This window comes from Chamaea fasciata, unplaced genomic scaffold, assembly GCF_029207755.1.
Source record: "Chamaea fasciata isolate MVZ Bird 193981 ecotype frontalis unplaced genomic scaffold, bChaFas1.0.hap1 SCAF_18, whole genome shotgun sequence".
In the NCBI taxonomy this organism is placed as follows: Eukaryota; Metazoa; Chordata; class Aves; order Passeriformes; family Sylviidae; genus Chamaea; species Chamaea fasciata.
The window spans coordinates 1,138,682-1,156,198 of record NW_027094103.1 but is presented as its reverse complement, the minus strand read 5'-3'; the positions used below and the strand labels follow the sequence as shown (position 1 = coordinate 1,156,198).

Below are 17,517 nucleotides of genomic sequence, written 5' to 3'. Positions count from 1 at the left end.
CCAAACCCATGGTGGCACAGGCAGGGTGATGGAACTGACATCCTCCATCTGGGCAGCAGGGAGGGACCAGCAGCCTGCTGGGCTGCTCCCAGTTCACCCCAGTACAGCCAGTGGGCTGGAGGAGCTTTCCCCGTGCATGCAGGGGTTAATTCCAGCACCGCAGTGAGAAAACTCCATCTCTAGCCCCTGGATTTGCTTCCTCAGGACAGGGATTCCCTCTGTGACCCCAGGCAGCTGCTGTGCTGCCCAGAGCCCCAGCCAAACCCCACGGGGGGCCAGGGCTTGTCCCCGGTGCCCGGGCCGGGCTGATGGCGCAGGAGCTCTCGCTGGCATGTGGCACAGGCTGTGTTAATTATCCGAGCTGCGCTAACGACGCGCACTGATCAGCGCCTCGCAAACCATGTCACCGACCCAGAAAAGCCCCGGCAGTGGGATTAAATCCCTAACCCAGCCCTAATCCCCCTCGGATGAGAGGGCTGCAGCCAGGGCTCCGGGTGTTCCTGCTGTGGAGGCGCTGCGCTGACCAGGAAATAACTGGTGGGTGCTTTGCTCTTACTGGAGGGAGGGAGGGAGGGTGACAGTGGCACCCTGGGGTCTGTCCCTGCCTGAGTGGGGCTGGGGGAGTGGAAATGAGCAGATGTGGAGATGCGGAGCTTGGCCCCTGCTCTCGGAGCTGTTGTGCCTTTTCCAGAGCATCCTGTGATGCTTTTAAACGTAGAGGTGTGAGGGTACCTCTGATCAGATCTGTTCCGACAGGCAGTGCCTTCCTCCCACTCCCTCCTCATCATCATTCCCTGAGTGCTTGCCAACTGGATTTTATCAGGCTTGTGGGTACTCAGCCCTCGTGTGTGGCCGTGGGGCCTCCATGCTGGCCGGAGCTTTCAGTGGGTGCCCCTGCTCACCCTGCTGCAGGGGTTTTCACCTTTCTTCCCCCTCTTCTGTCTCCTCCTCCTCCTCCTCCTTTTTGTCCATCTGACCCCCCGGGGGTTTCAGACTATCCTGGGGCTCCTCTCAGAACCTCATGCAAGAAGAGAGAGGACGAATCTATCCCCAGCACCTGAGGGTGCCTCTTGCAGCTCTTCCCTCCTGGATGTTTTTGGCAGGGAGAGATGACTTTTGCACTGAGGAGAGCTGGGAGCATTTGTGCCGTGCTGCTGGGTCAGCAGGGCTGTGTTGGTGGGCCCAGCACGGCCCTGCACTGTCAGCAGTGCCTGGGCTTGAGCAGCAGCTCTGCTGAGCTGGGAGCCAGCCCAGCCAGGCATCACCTCTGCCATTAACCTGTGCCCAGGGATCCTCCTGGGATCCTCCTCCCTGCCTGGAGGCTGGGGCCCGATGGGGCCGTGGGGAGAGCAGATATCAAAGCATTGCTGGGTGAATCCCCTCGGGGTCACAAGGGTTGTGTTTGCCTCTTCCCTGGGCTGCTGCCCCGAGATGCTTCACTCCGGCTCCTTCCTCCAGCGTGTGTCGAAGGGAAAAGCACTGGAATGGCAGCTCTGCTCTCCCGTGGATTTACCCAGGAAGAAGTTACAGCACTGGGAGATGAGGGGATTGTGGGGGGCTGCTGCTGCTCCTGCAGCCCCTCTCGTACCGTGGGGAGGCTTGCACGAGGCTGAATGCAAGGGATGATCCGAGGCAGCTTCCTGCAGATCCCGGGGTCGGAGCTGCCTGCAGGCAGTGCCAGCTGCTCCTGCCGCCGAGTGCTTGGACAGATGCTCCTCCAGCCTGGAATCTGTTCCATCGGGGGGTGAGGAAAGCAGCCAGCAAGAGCCTCAGGAAATCTGTCATCCCGGGAGCAGGACAGAGCTCTGCGGGCACACCAGCACCGGGATCAGGGCCCCAGGGGCCTGAAGTGGAGATCGGCTGCTCTCCTCCTGCTCCCCCTGCAGACTCTGGGAGGGTCCCCGACTGCTGGGGTGGCTCTTGGGGCTTGGGCGAGCGAAGGAGAATGAAAATTGTGCAGCAGCCACAGCTCCTTCAGGGAGGTACCTCCCTGCAGGGAAGGAGCCAGTGCTTGGAGCTTCCCAGGGAGAGGATTTTTGGCACAGGTGGCACTGGGGAGGCCCCAGTGCTGTGCAAGCAGGTGAGAGCACAGGACAAACCTGAGACTTTTCATGGCTGGAGGAGAGCAGGGAAGCCCTGCAGGGACACAGTTTTGGGGTGGCCACTGCAGCAGGAGGTCCCAGCACAGTCTCAGCTCCCAGGATATCTTCTATGGTGGTCCTGTGGCACCCTCTGGTGTGGCCAGTGGAGGCTGCTGGGTGCTGCTCAGGGAGGTTTGGGGTGGAAGATTCGGCACCCTGGAGTATCCGGCCAATTCCTTCGTTGTTTTCCCAGCAGAAACAGGACCCAGATCCTTCCTGTGGCACAACTCCAGGCTGGCATTGCCCTGATCTGTAACCCAGGGCAGCACTGGCTTGTTCCCAGAACCACACTGAACACGTCCTTCTCTCGTGCCGTGTGCTGTGATTCGGGATGGGTCCATGGTTCCTCCTCCAGGGAGGCTGTGTGGGGTTGGGATTAGAGCCTCTTAGCACAGCCGGCCCGGCGGATTTGCCACCGTTTCCCACTAATCCTCTCTTTATTGCTTGGGGTGGGCTCCACGGCGCTGACGGCGGCACTGCAGGCGGGGTCTGCATGCTGTGCCAGCCCCGGTGCCTCGGGATGAGCTTTGGGGTGAGCTTGGCTCTGAGGAACCCCTGGGCAGGATGGATCTGGTTGGAACACTGGTGTGTCCATGGCCTTTAAGTAAGTGGCCCAAAATAACATGGTAAGGTGGAAAAATTCCCAGATTCACAACCAGGAGACAAAACCTGACCCCACTGCAGCGTGGATGTCTCCATCTTCGACATAATCTATCCCAGACTTCTCAGTCTTGGACTTCTCTGTCTTGGACATCTCTGTCTCCCAGGGAATCCATGAACCGCAGAGGGAAGCAGGCATTGCTGGGGCACAAGGTGCCACATGGAATGGGACCATCAAGGATTTTGGGAGCACCTTGTTCAAGCACTGGAGTCAGGCTGAGCTGCTGACAGTGGCATCAAGGGGTGGGCTGGAGTCTCCTCCAGTGTCTTCCCACTTCCTGTTGGGTCACTAAGGATCTTTTCCATGTTTGTGCTTTTTTTGTAGCACCTATTTCCCCTCCTGGATGCAGAGGGAGCGGGATGATTTTCCATGTTGAACTGACAGGGTTTTATGCAATGTCACCTTGGTTTCTCAGGGTGTCATGACGAGCAGAGGCTCAGCCCAGCTCTCCCCACCAGCCCTGCCCCAGGGAGGAGCAGTTCCTGGTGTTCCCACACCCTGCTTCAGACAGCTGGGATGCTGGCTGCGGGTCCCTCCAAGGATCTGGGACAGATTTGCTGTTATTTAAGCCGGCTGTGTTGATGTGGTGCTGAGCAGCAGCCTGGCCTTGGGCCCTGGCACAGCGGCGGGTGCCATCGCTGTCGAGCAGATGACCACGCTCCAGACCACTTCTCGTTGCCATCTGACTCTCTGTGGGATGATTTGGGATTCAGGTTGGCTCTGTCCTTATATTTCCCCTTTGCTTGCTGCTCTCTGACTGTTTTTAGGGGGAGGAAGGACAAATTAACCCTCTCTGGGTGCAGTGGCAGATTGTGGCTCTGTATCTCATCGCTCTAAACCCAAATGGCTTCAGCCCCATCCCTGGAAGCGTTCAAGGTTGAACAGGGCTCGGAGCAACCTAGTGGAAAGTCACAAAGCAACCTAGTGGAACGAGACAAACTCCAAAGTCCCTTCCCACGCGGCCCGTGATCCTGTGATGCTCTGGTTTGGTGCTGTGTCTCGCTGTGTTCACAGGCAAACAGAGGCTCTGCAATCGCCCTTCCCTCGGGGAGCTGTTCTGCAGCAAGCAGCAGCCAGCTGTGTCCCAGGGTTTTGATGACTCCAGGAAGGAAGGGAGCACTTATCTCCCAGGCACTCGGAAAGGCAGAGCTCTGTCCCTGCTGAGTGGAGTGACAGCTCCTGCTCTCTAATTCACCCAAGAAAAAGAGATGATCGAACGCATCTGGCACTTGCCTCCTCTCATGTCACTCCTGGGCCATGGAGTGGTCCTTGTCCCTTGCGTGAGGAGCAGGAGGTGTTGGTCCCACAGCAGCAGGCACTTCCTTGCTGGATTTTTCCCGCCCAAAGGTTGGATTTGTGTGGCTGGTCCTCTGGGATGCTGGGACAGGTGGCATTGCAGGTGTGAGCGCGTTCCCTCGGCATCCGTCAGCGTTGTGCTGGAGACTGGGAACGCTCACCTCTGCTGAGGGTGCCCCAGAGGTTGTCACCCTGTCATGACCCCAGGCAGAAATTGTTCCCTGGGAGGGTGGGCAGGCCCTGGCACAGGGTGCCCAGAGCAGCTGTGGCTGCCCCTGGATCCCTGGAAAGTGTCCAAGGCCAGGCTGGATGGGGCTTGGAGCAGCCTGGGGCAGTGGAAGGTGTCCCAGCCCAGGGCAGGAGAATGAGACAAAATGAGCTTTAAGGTCCCTTCCAGCCAAGCCATTCCCTGATTCTATGAAGTCTGGCAGGCCTTGCTGTGATCATTTACCCTTTCAAGCTAATTAACCTCATCTCTTTGTTCCTTCCATCTGATTTTGACTGTTTGCTCCACTGAGGAAGCCGAGATCCCCGCGGGTGTGTGACACCACCACCTTGGCAGGACATGGGTGACCTCGGGTGGTTGTTTCCTGCTGCATGAATAATCGCGGGGCTGTTAACGGCGTTCCCATTAGCCAGCAACAAGCTGTGAAATCGGGATATTTGCCGTGACAAATGTGTGAAAGGTGCTAAATGTGCCCTTGGCGCGGCGGCAGCTGGGCACCGGGAGGGACCACAGAGCTGATGGCACCAAGTCGTGCCTCCTGCTCCCCGACAGGATCTCGAAGGCACTTTGCCTCTTCCTCCACGGGAAGTTGCAGGAGCCTCGGTGGTATTTTTCCACTTCTTTTGGCCACCTTGGCTGTGCCTCCCTGTCTTGGCTGGGATTTTCAGTTTCATCGGCCAGCGCTGGATTAGGACTTGCCACAACTTTTTCCCACCATGAGAGGAGGAGAAACCACCTCTGTCCCTTCTGCCACATGGCTGCAGGTAACACTGGGGTTCCCTGAGATCAGGGACTGCACAGAGATGGGGCTTGCTTTTACCTCTGGTCACTGGTTGACCTGTCAGCCTGGCTGCTGCTCTCCAGCCCCGTCTGTGCTGTGATGATGCTGAGGCAGGACAGCCTTTGGAACTTGAGGATTTGATCCAGCTCTGTCCCTGGAGCAAAATCCAGGTCATGTTCTGTCACCTCCTGTACCTGCTGCCCCTCTGTGAGTGGGAGGCAGCAGTTTGGATGCTGTGAAGGGTAAACCCAGTCTCCTGATGGGGTGAGGAGCACATGGGGATGGGCACAGCATCCTCTGCCCTTTTCCCTTCTCCGCTCTCCAGAAGGTGGATCCTGGGAGAACTTTGAGGAGGGTGGTGGCTCCCAAGGCTGTATCTTCATGGCCTCAACTCCTCAGCCCTACAGCTCACTGGGGAATCACTTTTTCATGCACTTTCATCCTTCAGCCTGGGCTCTGTGCTCTCGTTTGGGTGCATTCCTCAGGAAGCCTCTTCCTGCTGTCCTGTGTCCCTGTGCCAGCCTCCCGTGGATTTGTGGCTGAGTCTTGCTTGCATCCCCGAGCAGGTTGAGCTGGAACTAAATTTAGCCACCTCTCCATGAGAATTTTCTAAGCTGGATTTCGAGGTGTTGCTCCTGCTCAGTGGCTGGGATTGTTTGTACCTTGGGAACACCAAGGCAGGGGATTAATGCTGGGAATGAGTGGTGAGCTGGGATATTTGTGTCTGAGCTCCTCACCCCAGTGCCCTGCAGCCCTTGTTCCATACAGGGATGAGTTCTTGCTCAGGACTGAGCTCAATTGACAGAGACTGTGAAAAAATATCCCCTGATCCCTGTTTAGTGCTGCTCCCACGTCCAGTGAGCATCCCTCTGGAGCTTGGCACTGTCTGGCTGTAGGGGGTGTAAACCCAAATTAATCACTTCAGTTTACTTGGCTGCTGCTGGCAGCAGTGGGGGCTGAGTTTGGCAGATCCCTCTTGCAGGATATTCTCCCCTCTCCACTCCTGGCATCACTTCTCTCCCCAGGAGCAAACATGATCCTTTGATCCAGGTTTGGATCATTGTCTGAATTGCAGAGGAAGAGGCTGCAGAGAGGGATCCCTGCAGCCTTTCAAAACTAGGGAGTAATCCCTTTCTGTATCCCAGCTCCTACATCTGCATGGACACCATTGTGGGATGCAGTGTGGACTGTGCATTGTCCTGACCTGCTCCATGGAAGTTCCACAGCTCGTGGTGGGATTTGTGGCCTCGTGGGGACCGTCCTGCTCATCTTTCCAAAACCTCCCCACGCTCTGCAATGCTGAGAACCATTCTGCATCACTTGGATTTTTTTCTGTGGCTGTAAACGAAGCCCAGTGGTGCAGATTTCCTTTTGGGATACAGCATGGAATCCTCTTGAAGCTTTGGGATGGGAGATTCCGAGGTGTTACCTGCTGTTTTTCATTAGGCTCTTGATTCCCATCAGCTGCTGGAGCAAGTTCTCCCAGCTCCCAGCCCTGCCTCCCGGTGGCTCCTCAGTAATTACCTCCTTTCCCCCTAATTCCCTGTTACACCTTCCAGCCCATGGTTAATTGTAGTAGGATAATTACAGGTGATCTCGTTTTAAAGTGCTCAGCCCCTGAGCTGGAAGCAGCCGGCAATTCCTACCCTCGGTGCCAAACTGGGCATTTCTCTGTTTGCTGCCTGTGGAGCTGGACCTTTGGAGCAGATAATGAGCTTTGCTGGGGCGGGAAGGTCATGGCCATATCCCATTACTTGCCCTGGTTTCATCCTCTTAGCCCAGTGCATCTGTGGGACACACGGAGCCAGCGGCTTGGCCTGGGATGGTGTCACTGGGATGGGCCAAGGCAGGGTCCCTGTGGGCTTTGGGCCACTGGTGGCTCCCAGAAGGATTTTGGGATGGCGAGGAGCTGAATTGTTTCCAGAGGAGGAGGTGTAAACACGGCCCTGAGAATGTGGAGTCTGGTCTGGCCCTCTGAGACCATCAAGTCCACTCGGTCCCCAGCACTGCCAAGGCCACCAGTGCCCCATGTCCCCAGGTGCCACATCCACAGGGCTGTTAAATCTCTCCAGGGATGGGGACTCCCCCTCTGCCATGGGCAGCTGTGCCACCCTGATCACCCTTTCCATGAAGAAACTTTCCCAGTATCCAGCCTGATCCTCCCCTGGGCCAGCCTGAGGCCGTTCCCTCTCCTCCTGTCCCTGTTCCCTGGAGCAGAGCCCGACCCCCTGGCTGTCCCCTCCTGTCAGGGAGTTGTGCAGAGCCACCAGGTCCCCCCTGAGGCTCCTTTTCTCCAGGCTCAGCCCCTTTCCCAGCTCCCTCAGCCTCTCCTGGGGCTCCATTCCCTTCCCCAGCTCCGTTCCCTGCCCTGGACACACTCCAGCCCCTCCAGGTCTCTCTTGTCAGGAGGGTCCCAGAGCTGATCCTGGTTTTGAACACATGTAAGATGGAAGCACAGCCAGGAATCTGGGGGGACAGGACCCTGAGCCCTCCTTGCTTTTGGTGGGAAAAGCATCGAAGGGGTGATGGAGGGGCCACATGTAGGGTCTGGTCCCTCCATGCTCCAGGTATATGTGAAGCAAAACCTTAAAGGGAAAACTTCTTTCCCTGGATGAGTCTCAACTCCTGCTCCTGTCCAAAGGAATGGTTTGATGAAGAACAGATGAACTGGAGCTTTTCTTGGACAAATCCTGGTAAAATCAGAGCAAGTCATGGAAGCTGAAACCCTGAATCTTCTCCTTGACCAAGAGTTACCTCGTTCCTCAGGTGCCACCTGCAGCCCAAATGCTGACTAACCAAGCCAAGAGCTGGATGAATCATCTGTGGACTCCAAATAGCTGGAAACAGAAAATAACCAAGTCCTGGGAATGTTGGAAGTCTGTCAGGCATCCAAAACTCTGGTTTTAGTACTTTTAAATAGGTTTGAGTTTTTCAGCCAGCATTTGTCCATTGGGCTTCCTTGGTATGACAAGGAATTGCACAAGCACAGTTAATTTCCCTTCACGCTGCCAGCTCCTGGAGAATTTCCATAAAAATCGCGTTTTCCTACTTTGAAACATAAGAAGTTGTTCAGTGTGTCCCATCTGGCAGAGATTTGGGGTGGGAGGAGCAGCCCTGCCTCCGTGCTCAGCTGCACGTGGGGCTGATGGCAAAGGAAGCGGCGAGGCCACGGAACTCAGGGTTTCATCCAAGATGGAAAATAACCTAAAAATAGAGCTGTGAGGGCTGGGCTGTCCTGTGAGACCATTGTCTGGGATGAGGCAGTGTGGGACAGCCGGCAGCGTCCCGGTGTCCTGGCCCTGGGCGGATGTCCTGCTCCCGGAAATCTCCCGCTGGGACTCCGGCGCAGCTGGGGCTGGGTGATGCCAGTCCTGGGGGGCTTTGGGAGGGGGGTTGGTGCCAAGGGGTTCTCCTGCCAGCCTGGATTGTGTTGTCCCAGCTGTCCCCTGCCTGGTGGCGCAGGCTGGGGATGCTGTGTGTACTGCAAGGCTTCACTTGGAGCACTCCTTGAGCCTTCCTTCCCTGAGCCCAGCACGTCCGCGGGATCGCCATGGCTGGGGGGTCCCTGGGCTCACTGGGGAGGGGAATGGGGGGTTCTGGCCATGGTGGGTGTGTGGCAGGGGCCAGGCCAGGCCCTGGGCTGTGTCCTGGGCTGTGCAGCTCCAGGGAGGAGCTGGGCATCCTGCCTCTCTGCCTCCCTGGAGCACAGGGATTGCTGGCTCCTGGCTTGAGTAGCCCAGAGAAGCTGTGGCTGCCCCTGGATCCCTGGAAGTGTCCAAAGCCAGGTTGGGTGGGGCTTGGAGCAACCTGGGATAATGGAAGGTGTTCCTGCCCATGGAACTGGATGATCTTTAGATCCCTTCCAGCCCAAACCATTCCATGATTCTACGATCCCATGATCCTCTCCTGTCTATGGCTGTCACCCCAGGAGCCACTGTCCCATCCAGCTTCTCCTTATTTGCTGAATTTGGGAATGAAGGTGCCACTCAGGACCTCTGTGCTTGGCTGAGGGCTGTGAGAGCCCAGCCTGGACTCCTGAGGACCGCAGCGGGGTCAGGGGTGGGGACAGGGACAGGCTGTGGGCAGGATCGTGGACAGATGTCCGTGTTGTAGCCACCTCCTTGGATTGCCACTTCAGCTTTGGATGGCCGGAGCTGAGCTCTGGTTGTGGGGAATGAGCAAAGCTCTGGGAGTTGGAAAAACCACGCTCCTGGGAGAGGAGCAGGAGGGGACAATGGGGGACCAGCCCCGGGGTCACCGTGTGCCGTGACACCCCCCAGCTGAGCTGTCCCTTCCTGCCACAGGCCTGCCGCGATTTCCTGGACTTAGCCGAGAGCCACAGCCGGAAATGGCAGCGGCTGCTGCAGCATGAGCGGGAGCAGCGGATCCGGCTGGAGGAGACCATCGAGCAGTTAGCCAAGCAGCACAACAGCTTGGAGCGCGCCTGCCGCGGGGCGCCCGGCCTGGCCTCGGGCACTGCCAGCATCTCCAGCACCGCCAAGGGTGAGCCAGCCTGGGGCTGCTCGGGATCCCTGCGATGGGATGGGATGGGATGGGATGGGATGGGATGGGGCTGCTCGGGGACTCCCGGCATGAACTGGGGTATTTCACTCAGGGACCCCCAGGATGGGACACAGCTGTTTGGGGGATGGCACAGGGCTGTTCTGGCACCTCTGGGATGGATCAGGGCATTCTGCCTGGCTGCTCCCAGTGAGCTGCCAGCAATGGGAAGGATGCCCAAGGCAATGCCCTGCATCCCCACGGTATTTTTTAAATGGATCCCATTACGCCATAATTATTCCTAATTGGTCTTGCTCAGGGACGTGGATGTCCCCAAGATTCAGACGCGAGTGAGGGCAGTGTTCCTAGCTCGCTGACGCTATTCCAGGCTATTTTGGGAGCTTTAACCCTTACTGGTGGGCATATCTCTGTGTGCTGGAGGGCAGCCATGGCACTGGGAAAAGGCTCAGGGTCCCCTGGCACTGCTGAGTTCGCTGCTTGGGGTGGCAGTGGAGCAGCCAGGCCGCGTTTGCAATAAGATCCAACAGCTTTGCAGATTCCTGCCAAATGTCCTTCCCCCAGGGAAGCATTAGTTACAGCCACAAAAACTGCTGATAGTGCCGGGTCTTACTTTTACAGGAAAAACAGACCCAAGGGAGAGAGCAGTGGGGGGGCTGATGTTGGTGCCAGGCCCTGCCCTCGTTCCTCTATGGCCTCGAGGGAAGTTGAGTTTGGATATTGGGGAATATTTCTTCATGGAAAGGGTTGTCCAGCCGTGTCCCCATCCCTGGAGGGATTTAACGGCTCTGTGGAGGTGGTACCTGGGGACTCGGGGTCTGGGCAATGCTGGAGGAGTGGCTGGGCTTGATGTCCTCAGAGGGCTTTTCCAGCCTAAACAATTCTGAGGTGCAGCTGGGGAGGGCAGGGTGGAAATCGCTGCAGGGACAGGCACAAATCCGCCTGAGGTGGTGACCCTGCTCCTCCGGAGAGTGGCAGTGAGGCAGGGAATGGGATTGTCCGGGATGGGGCAGGAGCAGGGAGGCCGCACCGGGACTCCGCAGGCAGCCCCTGCTCCAGGCGTCACAGCCATCGATCCCTTCCGCCGAAGCGGAGGAATGTTTGGAAATGCGGGGCTGGGAAACCTCTCCGAGCATCACCTGAAACACGTGACTTTTTTTTTCCTGCTTTAATCCAAACCGGATTTCCCGGCGGACGGGGCGGCGCTGGAGCGGAGGCACATCAGACGCGGGCTGGGCACGCCCGTGTCACCCTCGGGCAGCCTGGGGGCATTGTCGGGGCTGCTCCCGAGCATGGCTGGGTCGCCTTGTGTGCCTGGGTTGGGGAGCAGGGCACATTCTTGCCTTTAGGAGGTGGAAATCGGTAGAGCATCCACGGGGTGTGGAGCGGGATGCAGAGCAGGGGGCAGGCTGTGCGGGGAGCCGGCGGGGAGGGCACACAGTGGGCGCCGTGGGGGGCAGATCCTGCGCGGTGGGCTCTGGAGGGGACCAGCAGCCCGGGATGTCTCACAGCCTCTGTTCCAGCAGGGAGTGTGCAGTCTGCCAAAGGAGAGGCCAGTGATGAAGATGAGGAGACGGAGTACTTCGATGCCATGGAGGACGCACCAGCTTTTATCACTGTAACTGCAGACCCCAAGCACCACAGGTACCACCCCCGGCCTGCCTGGGAATTCGGGAAGGGCTGGGAAGGGCCGGTTTTCCTGCAGCAGCCCCTCCCACGGTGTCACTCCGTGGGCATGTCCTCCAGAACTTCCCCAGCCTCTGTCCAGGGGTCCATCCGGCTGCTCCTGCATTCCTGGAGCAAGGCTGAGGATGGCCCCCGGTTGTAGTGAAGCAGGTGAGGAAGGGCAGGTGTCAGCTGGTGCTGCGGGAGGGCTGAGTCCTCTGCCCCACACTGATGGGAGCAGGGACTCGGAGGGAAATCCCTTGGAATGTTGGGCAGAGGTAGGGAGCACCGTGCCTTGACAGAATCATGGAATCATGGAATCAGGGGATGTGTAGGGCTGGGAGGGGCCTTAAAGCTCCTCTCATTCCACCCCCTGCCATGGGCAGGGACACCTTCCACTATCCCAGGCTGCTCCCAGCCCTGTCCAGCCTGGTCTTGAGCACTGTCATGGATCCAGGGGCAGCCACAGCTGCTCTGGGCACCTTGTGCCAGGGCCTGCCCACCCTCCCAGGGAACAATTCCTGCCCAATATCCCATCAAACCCTGCCCTCTGTCTGCTGTCACCTGCTCTTACTCTTCCATGCACATCTGGGCTGGAGGAGCCTGTGGTCTGACCCATGGTGACATCACTGGGCTTGGTGACAAAAGCAGAATCTCTGTGCCCCCAGGGCTGGGGCTGAGAATCCCTTCTTGAGCATCCGGTCCTTAGAATCCCCTCCTAACAGCTGTGCACAGCCTCTGTCACCCCTCATCCTTCCTGGCAGTCCCCTGGCGTGGTGCGGGGAGGTGCTCCGGGTGATGCTGCACCAGCCCTGGGTGTTCTCTCCCCTGCTGTGCTCACACAGGTCAGCTCTTGAACCGCTGTTTCCTTCCTGCAGGCGTTCGGGCAGCAACCTGAGCGGGGCCAGCGAGGGCCACCCTGAGGACTGGAACCTGGAGGACAGTGTGAGTTGGCTGGTCAGAGTGGGAGGGATGGTCCTGGTGGGGTGAGACCAGGGGAGAGGGGGTGGTTGGGGGGGGAGCCTCCATCTGGGTCCAGATGCTCTGTGCTGGTTCCTCGGTGAGTGACGGGTGGGGGACAGATGTCAGCACTCATCAGCATCCTGAACATTCTCCTGAGGGAAGCAGGAAGGTGTTGGGAGACAGTTGTACCTGTATTTCCCTGGAGAACAGGCTTCCAGCAGTGCTTCTCAGGTGTCTCCGGAGTTGTGGTTGCTGTTCCTGGGAGCTGCTGGGTCTGGTTGCGTCCAGCTTAAACCTGAGTTCCTTCTGTTGCTTCCACAGGTCTTTGAGAGCTCAAATCAAAGCAGCTACAATGAGTCCATGGGCAAAGATCTCCTGCCGAGGAAAAGGAGACGGTCTCGCATTCCTGACAAGCCCAACTACAGCCTTAACCTCTGGAGCATCATGAAGAACTGCATTGGCAAAGAGCTCTCCAAGATCCCCATGCCCGTGAGTGCCAGTGTCCCCGGCAGCCAGGGCTGGCTCTGGGCTCTGCAGAGGGCTTGGGGCACAGCTCTGGATGGTCCTGCCGGTGTTGTGGTGGCACAGCAGCCCCAAGCAGGGGCAGGAGATTGTCTCCAGGGACTGGAATTTGTGCTGGCAGAGCCCTCTGCAACTGCTGCGTGCCTATCATGGAATGGTTTGGGTTTGAAGGGACCTTAAATCCCATCCAGTCCCACCCCCTGCCGTGGGCAGGGACACCTCCCACTGTCCCAGGCTGCTCCAAGCCCCAGTGTCCAGCCTGGCCTTGGACACTGCCAGGGATCCAGGGGCAGCCACAGCTGCTCTGGGCACCCTGTGCCAGGGCCTGCCCGCCCTCCCAGGGAACAATTCCTGTCCAATATCCCATCCATCCCTGCCCTCCGGCAGTGGGAAGCCATTCCCTGTGTCCTGTCCCTCCATCCCTTGTCCCCAGTCCCTCTCCAGCTCTCCTGGAGCCCCTTTAGGCCCTGGCAGGGGCTCTGAGCTCTCCCTGGAGCCTTCTGTTCTCCACGTGAGCACCCCCAGCTCTCCCAGCCTGGCTGCAGCCCTGGGAGCATCTCTGTGGTCTCCTCTGGACTTGCTCTAGCACATCCTTGCTCCAGGGGAGGCTGGAGCAGAGGGGACATTGCCTGAGTGCCCTCTGCAAATCCAGCTGTTGCAGAGGCATGGAGGGAAGCAGGACACGGTGAATCCCTGAGGATTCATGAAGAAGGGACCTTGTTGCTGGTGATGTTTTCCCCAGTGTGATCCAGGACAGGACACTCAGGGCTCAGCCCCACCTGTACCAACCACGGCAGGGCTGGGTTCCACCCCAGGGGCTCAGAGAGCCTCATTTTCCTTACGGAGAGCAGTTTTTTGGTGAAGGAGGTGCTGGGGGCAGATTTGGGGTGCTGCTGGTTCAGCCCTGGGGGCAAAGGCTCCCTGTGATGGCCAGGAAGGGTTTGCTGGGGGGGCCGTGTGGAACAGCCCCTCACATGGGCTGCACAGAGCTCTATTCATGGTCCATCCTCTGATGGGTAAAGAGCAAGGAGCACATTCCAGAGGCTGGGATGCTGAATTGGCTGTGTTTTGTCTCTGCAAACAGAGCCTGAGCGAGAGCTCAGAGCTCTGGCTGATAGTGATGAGCTGTCGCTTCTTTGTGCTATTTCCAGCTGGGATGGACAGCCCAGCACCATCCAGTTCTGCAGCAGCAGCAGATCAGGGCGTGATGGACGTAGGAATAAGCTCAGGATGTGAAATCCCAGCAGCTGCTGGTGCCTGGAGAGAGAAATTCCTACTTCTCATATCAATCAAATCATCCTGGGAGCTGCTCAAGTCCAGACCTGAGGGCAGTGTGGAAGAGCGGAGATTTAGGTTAAATGTAAGAAGAAATTGTTCCCCGTGAAGGTCTGAGGCCCTGGCACAGGGTGCCCAGAGCAGCTGTGGCTGCCCCTGGATCCCTGGCAGTGTCCAAGGCCAGGCTGGACACTGGGGCTTGGAGCAGCCTGGGACAGTGGGAGGTGTCCCTGCCCATGGCAGGGGTGGCACTGGATGAGCTTTAATGTCCCTTCCAGCCCAAATCATTCTGGGATTTTGTGAAGTCCTGAAGGATCCCACAGTCACTAGGAAATGAGAAGGAAGATCCTGCCAGAGATGCCCCAGGATCCACCCCAGAAGCTCAGCTGCATGGGGACATTTTCTGGGAGATTCCTGATGAAATAAGAGCATTCCTGAGATTCTCTGAGGTCTCCTGAGATCCATCCCCTTGCCGGGGATGTGATGGGCTGAGCAGCCTCTCGTGCAAACAGCTGCTTGATTTTCCCTCTGAATGAACCAACCTGCAGCACTAAAAAGGAGGAAAAGAGTTGTAGGAATCTGGAATTTGGGTGGATTCATCTTCTTCCCCCATGAAAGCATTTTGCTCCCTCTTGCCTGAGCAGTGCTGAGGATGCAGCTGCTGGCTTTGTTCTCTGCATCTCTCCTGAGAATTATCCCAAGTGATTTGCTCTTTATGTGGATTTGATGCTGCTCTTCCTCCCCAGCTCTCTCTTTCTCTGATGCTGTAAGATCCCTGCCACTTTACAGGCTAAATCCCTGAGTGGAGAATCTAAAAAAAGCTAAATCCTGGAATCTGGAGTTTGTTTTTTCTACTATGAAATATTTAACTTGGCTTACAGAAGTGGTTCTTCAGCCATCTGCTCCTCTTAAAATATATTTCTTTGTTTTGAACTGAAGCTAAAAAGGCAGAAGACCTTTCGTGGCTCTGTCTCGCTTTCAGTTAGTTTTTAATTTCAGTATTTTCAGAGCGAAAAATAGGGGTGTTGTCCTGGGACAGAGAGACCCCAACATGGGGCTTTTCCAGGTGTTCTGGGCAGCTGGCTCACCTGGCACAGGGATGGCTTTCCCAGGATGTGATGAAGGCAGGTGGGGGAGCAGCACATCCCTGTCCTGCGGCCGGTGGGATGCTGGCTGGGAGGCAGCAGGGGGCTGATCTCGTTGTTGAGGCTCATTTTGGGGTCAGGGTGATGACCTGGGGTGATCCCTGATGATCCCACAGGCCGTTGGCTCCCCCACATTCCAAACCTTGGTGCTGCCTGGCACGGATCAGGGAGCAAAGCACATACTCCCTTTTCCTTTGGGCTTGGTGGTGCCTCTTGGGGATCTCTCCTGCTTTCTTAACCCTGCCTTGTCCCCCTGCAGGTAAACTTCAACGAGCCCCTGTCCATGCTGCAGCGGCTCACGGAGGACCTGGAGTACCACGAGCTGCTGGACAAGGCGGTGAAGTGCGAGAGCTCCACGGAGCAGATGTGCTTTGTGGCCGCCTTCTCCGTGTCCTCCTACTCCACCACCGTCCACCGCACAGCAAAGCCATTCAACCCCCTCCTGGGGGAGACCTACGAGCTGGACCGCCTGGAGGAGCTGGGATTCCGATCCCTCTGCGAGCAGGTGAGGCTCCCTGGGCTCATCCTGGGGCTCCTGTCCTGTCCTGCTGGGGGGCAGCCCAGCACCTCCCTGAGCCTCATGTGGATTCTTCTCCCAGAAATGGTGTGAGGACGAGGTGGTGGAGTCCCCACCCCTGGAGGTGTCCAGGGAAGGACTGGACGTGGCACTCAGTGCTCTGGGCTGGGTCACAAGGTGGGGATGGGTCGCAGGTTCGACTGGGTTGGCTTGGCCCTTTGTCCCCAGGTTTGGAGCAGTTGCTGCAGCGGTGCCAGGCTCTGCCACCAGCTCCTTGCAGGAACCCAGGGGTAGGCAAAGCCCTTCGTGGCGGTGGGTGCCCAAACCTGTCAGACACCTGTGGAGCGCTGGCTTGGGGCATGACGGCACCTCCTGTCAAATCCCATCCCACCCCATCCCACCTCTCTAGGCCGTGCTGCTCTGGGCAGTGACAGGGAACAGGCTGTGTGGGGTCTCCTGGAAGTGTGACCCAAGGAAGGTCCTGCAGTAGATAATCCCCAAAATTCCTGGCTCTGCTGTCCCTCCACACTCCCCCAATGCTGTGTGCCTGATGTCACCCAGCTCTGCGTGTCCCCAGATGGTCCATCCCAGCCTGGGAGCCATCCCAGTGCTCGTGGCTGCAACGAGGTGGGACAGTGAGCCTGAGCCCTGGTGCAGCCCTCCTGCCTGCCCTGCCTGCCAGGGTCAGAGGTGGCCTCATCCCTCAGCCACCCAGCACTGTGGCTGTCACAGAGCTCAGGTTAACCCCCCTCAGCAGTGTCACACCTTCACCTCCCCTTGCCTGGCGGCAATTCCTGGTCTGTCACCTGGTTTAGCCTGGAAGTGGATGATTCCTGGCCGCGATCCGTCCCTTAGCCAGCTGCCACTTTCACCTTCCTGGGGTACAGTTGGAACTCCTGGGTGGGTTTATCAGCCTCATCCCAGCTGTGGTGCCAAGCCCAGGGCTGCCTGTCCCCCCTGGATGCTTCTGACCACAACCTGTCCCAGTCCCGCCTGTCCAGTACTGCTGGACACCCCTGAGTGCATCATTCCCAAACATTGTCATCCCTGTTCACATTCTTTCACCTCCCTTTTTTCCACACTCTTCTTCCTTCCCTGCTGTCTCCCAAATAAATAACCTGCCTGGAATGACTTTCTCCGGTTGGTCCCAGTTTTCCTCTCTTTGTACCCAGATTTGATATTCCTGACCAATTCCAGATGCCTTTCCCACTGCTCTGAATTTTCCTTGGATGCTGCCTGTGCTGCTCAGCCTGCCAACACGCCCAGCCAAGCAGTGATAATCCAGTGCCTGAAATCCAGTTATCCAAATAGGATTTCCTGCTGCTGGTGACTGGGATTTAATGGTGAGGCCTTGGCCCTGCCTGTGTGTGTAATCCAGAGCTCAGGGCGCTCAGCCTGTAATTACAGCAGGGAAATCATCCTGGAGCTCCGGGGATCGATGGGTGCTGGTGCTGAGTGCCTGTGCCAGGCTGTGCCACCAGCCCAGAGCCTGCCTGAGGACAGGTCCCTCTGCCTGGGATATTCCTGCTCCTGCCTTTGTTTTGGGCAGCTTTTTTTCCCGGGCTGGGTGATGTGAGCACCATCCTCTAACAAGTCTCAGGGTGCTGTGTCCGCTTTTCCACCCTGGTGTGTAAGTGAGGGAAGAGCCAGAGTCTTGCTGTGTGTTTTGGACAATTTGGGGGCCTGTGTCCTCTGGGATTTCCCAGGTGCTGTTCCACAGGGTTCACTGGGGTGCCAGCACATCCGTGGTTCTCAGCCAGGATCCCAGAAAAGCAGGGCCATGTCCTGGGATCACAAAACAACAGGA

General features: G+C 57.8%; 1 protein-coding gene across 5 annotated transcripts in view; it reads left to right on the top strand.

Moving 5' to 3' along the window:
* OSBP2 (oxysterol binding protein 2) overlaps positions 1-17,517 on the top strand; it is a 90,955-nt gene that overhangs the window by 66,875 nt on the left and 6,563 nt on the right. For 3 of the 5 annotated variants that reach the window (XM_066200158.1, XM_066200155.1, XM_066200160.1), the window contains 5 exons: positions 9,410-9,608; positions 11,147-11,267; positions 12,167-12,233; positions 12,573-12,740; positions 15,453-15,698. In XM_066200158.1, coding sequence (XP_066056255.1) covers positions 9,410-9,608; positions 11,147-11,267; positions 12,167-12,233; positions 12,573-12,740; positions 15,453-15,698 — 801 coding nt within the window. The remainder of the gene's footprint in view (positions 1-9,409; positions 9,609-11,146; positions 11,268-12,166; positions 12,234-12,572; positions 12,741-15,452; positions 15,699-17,517) is intronic. The other 2 variants (XM_066200159.1, XM_066200156.1) reach the window with 1 other exon arrangement.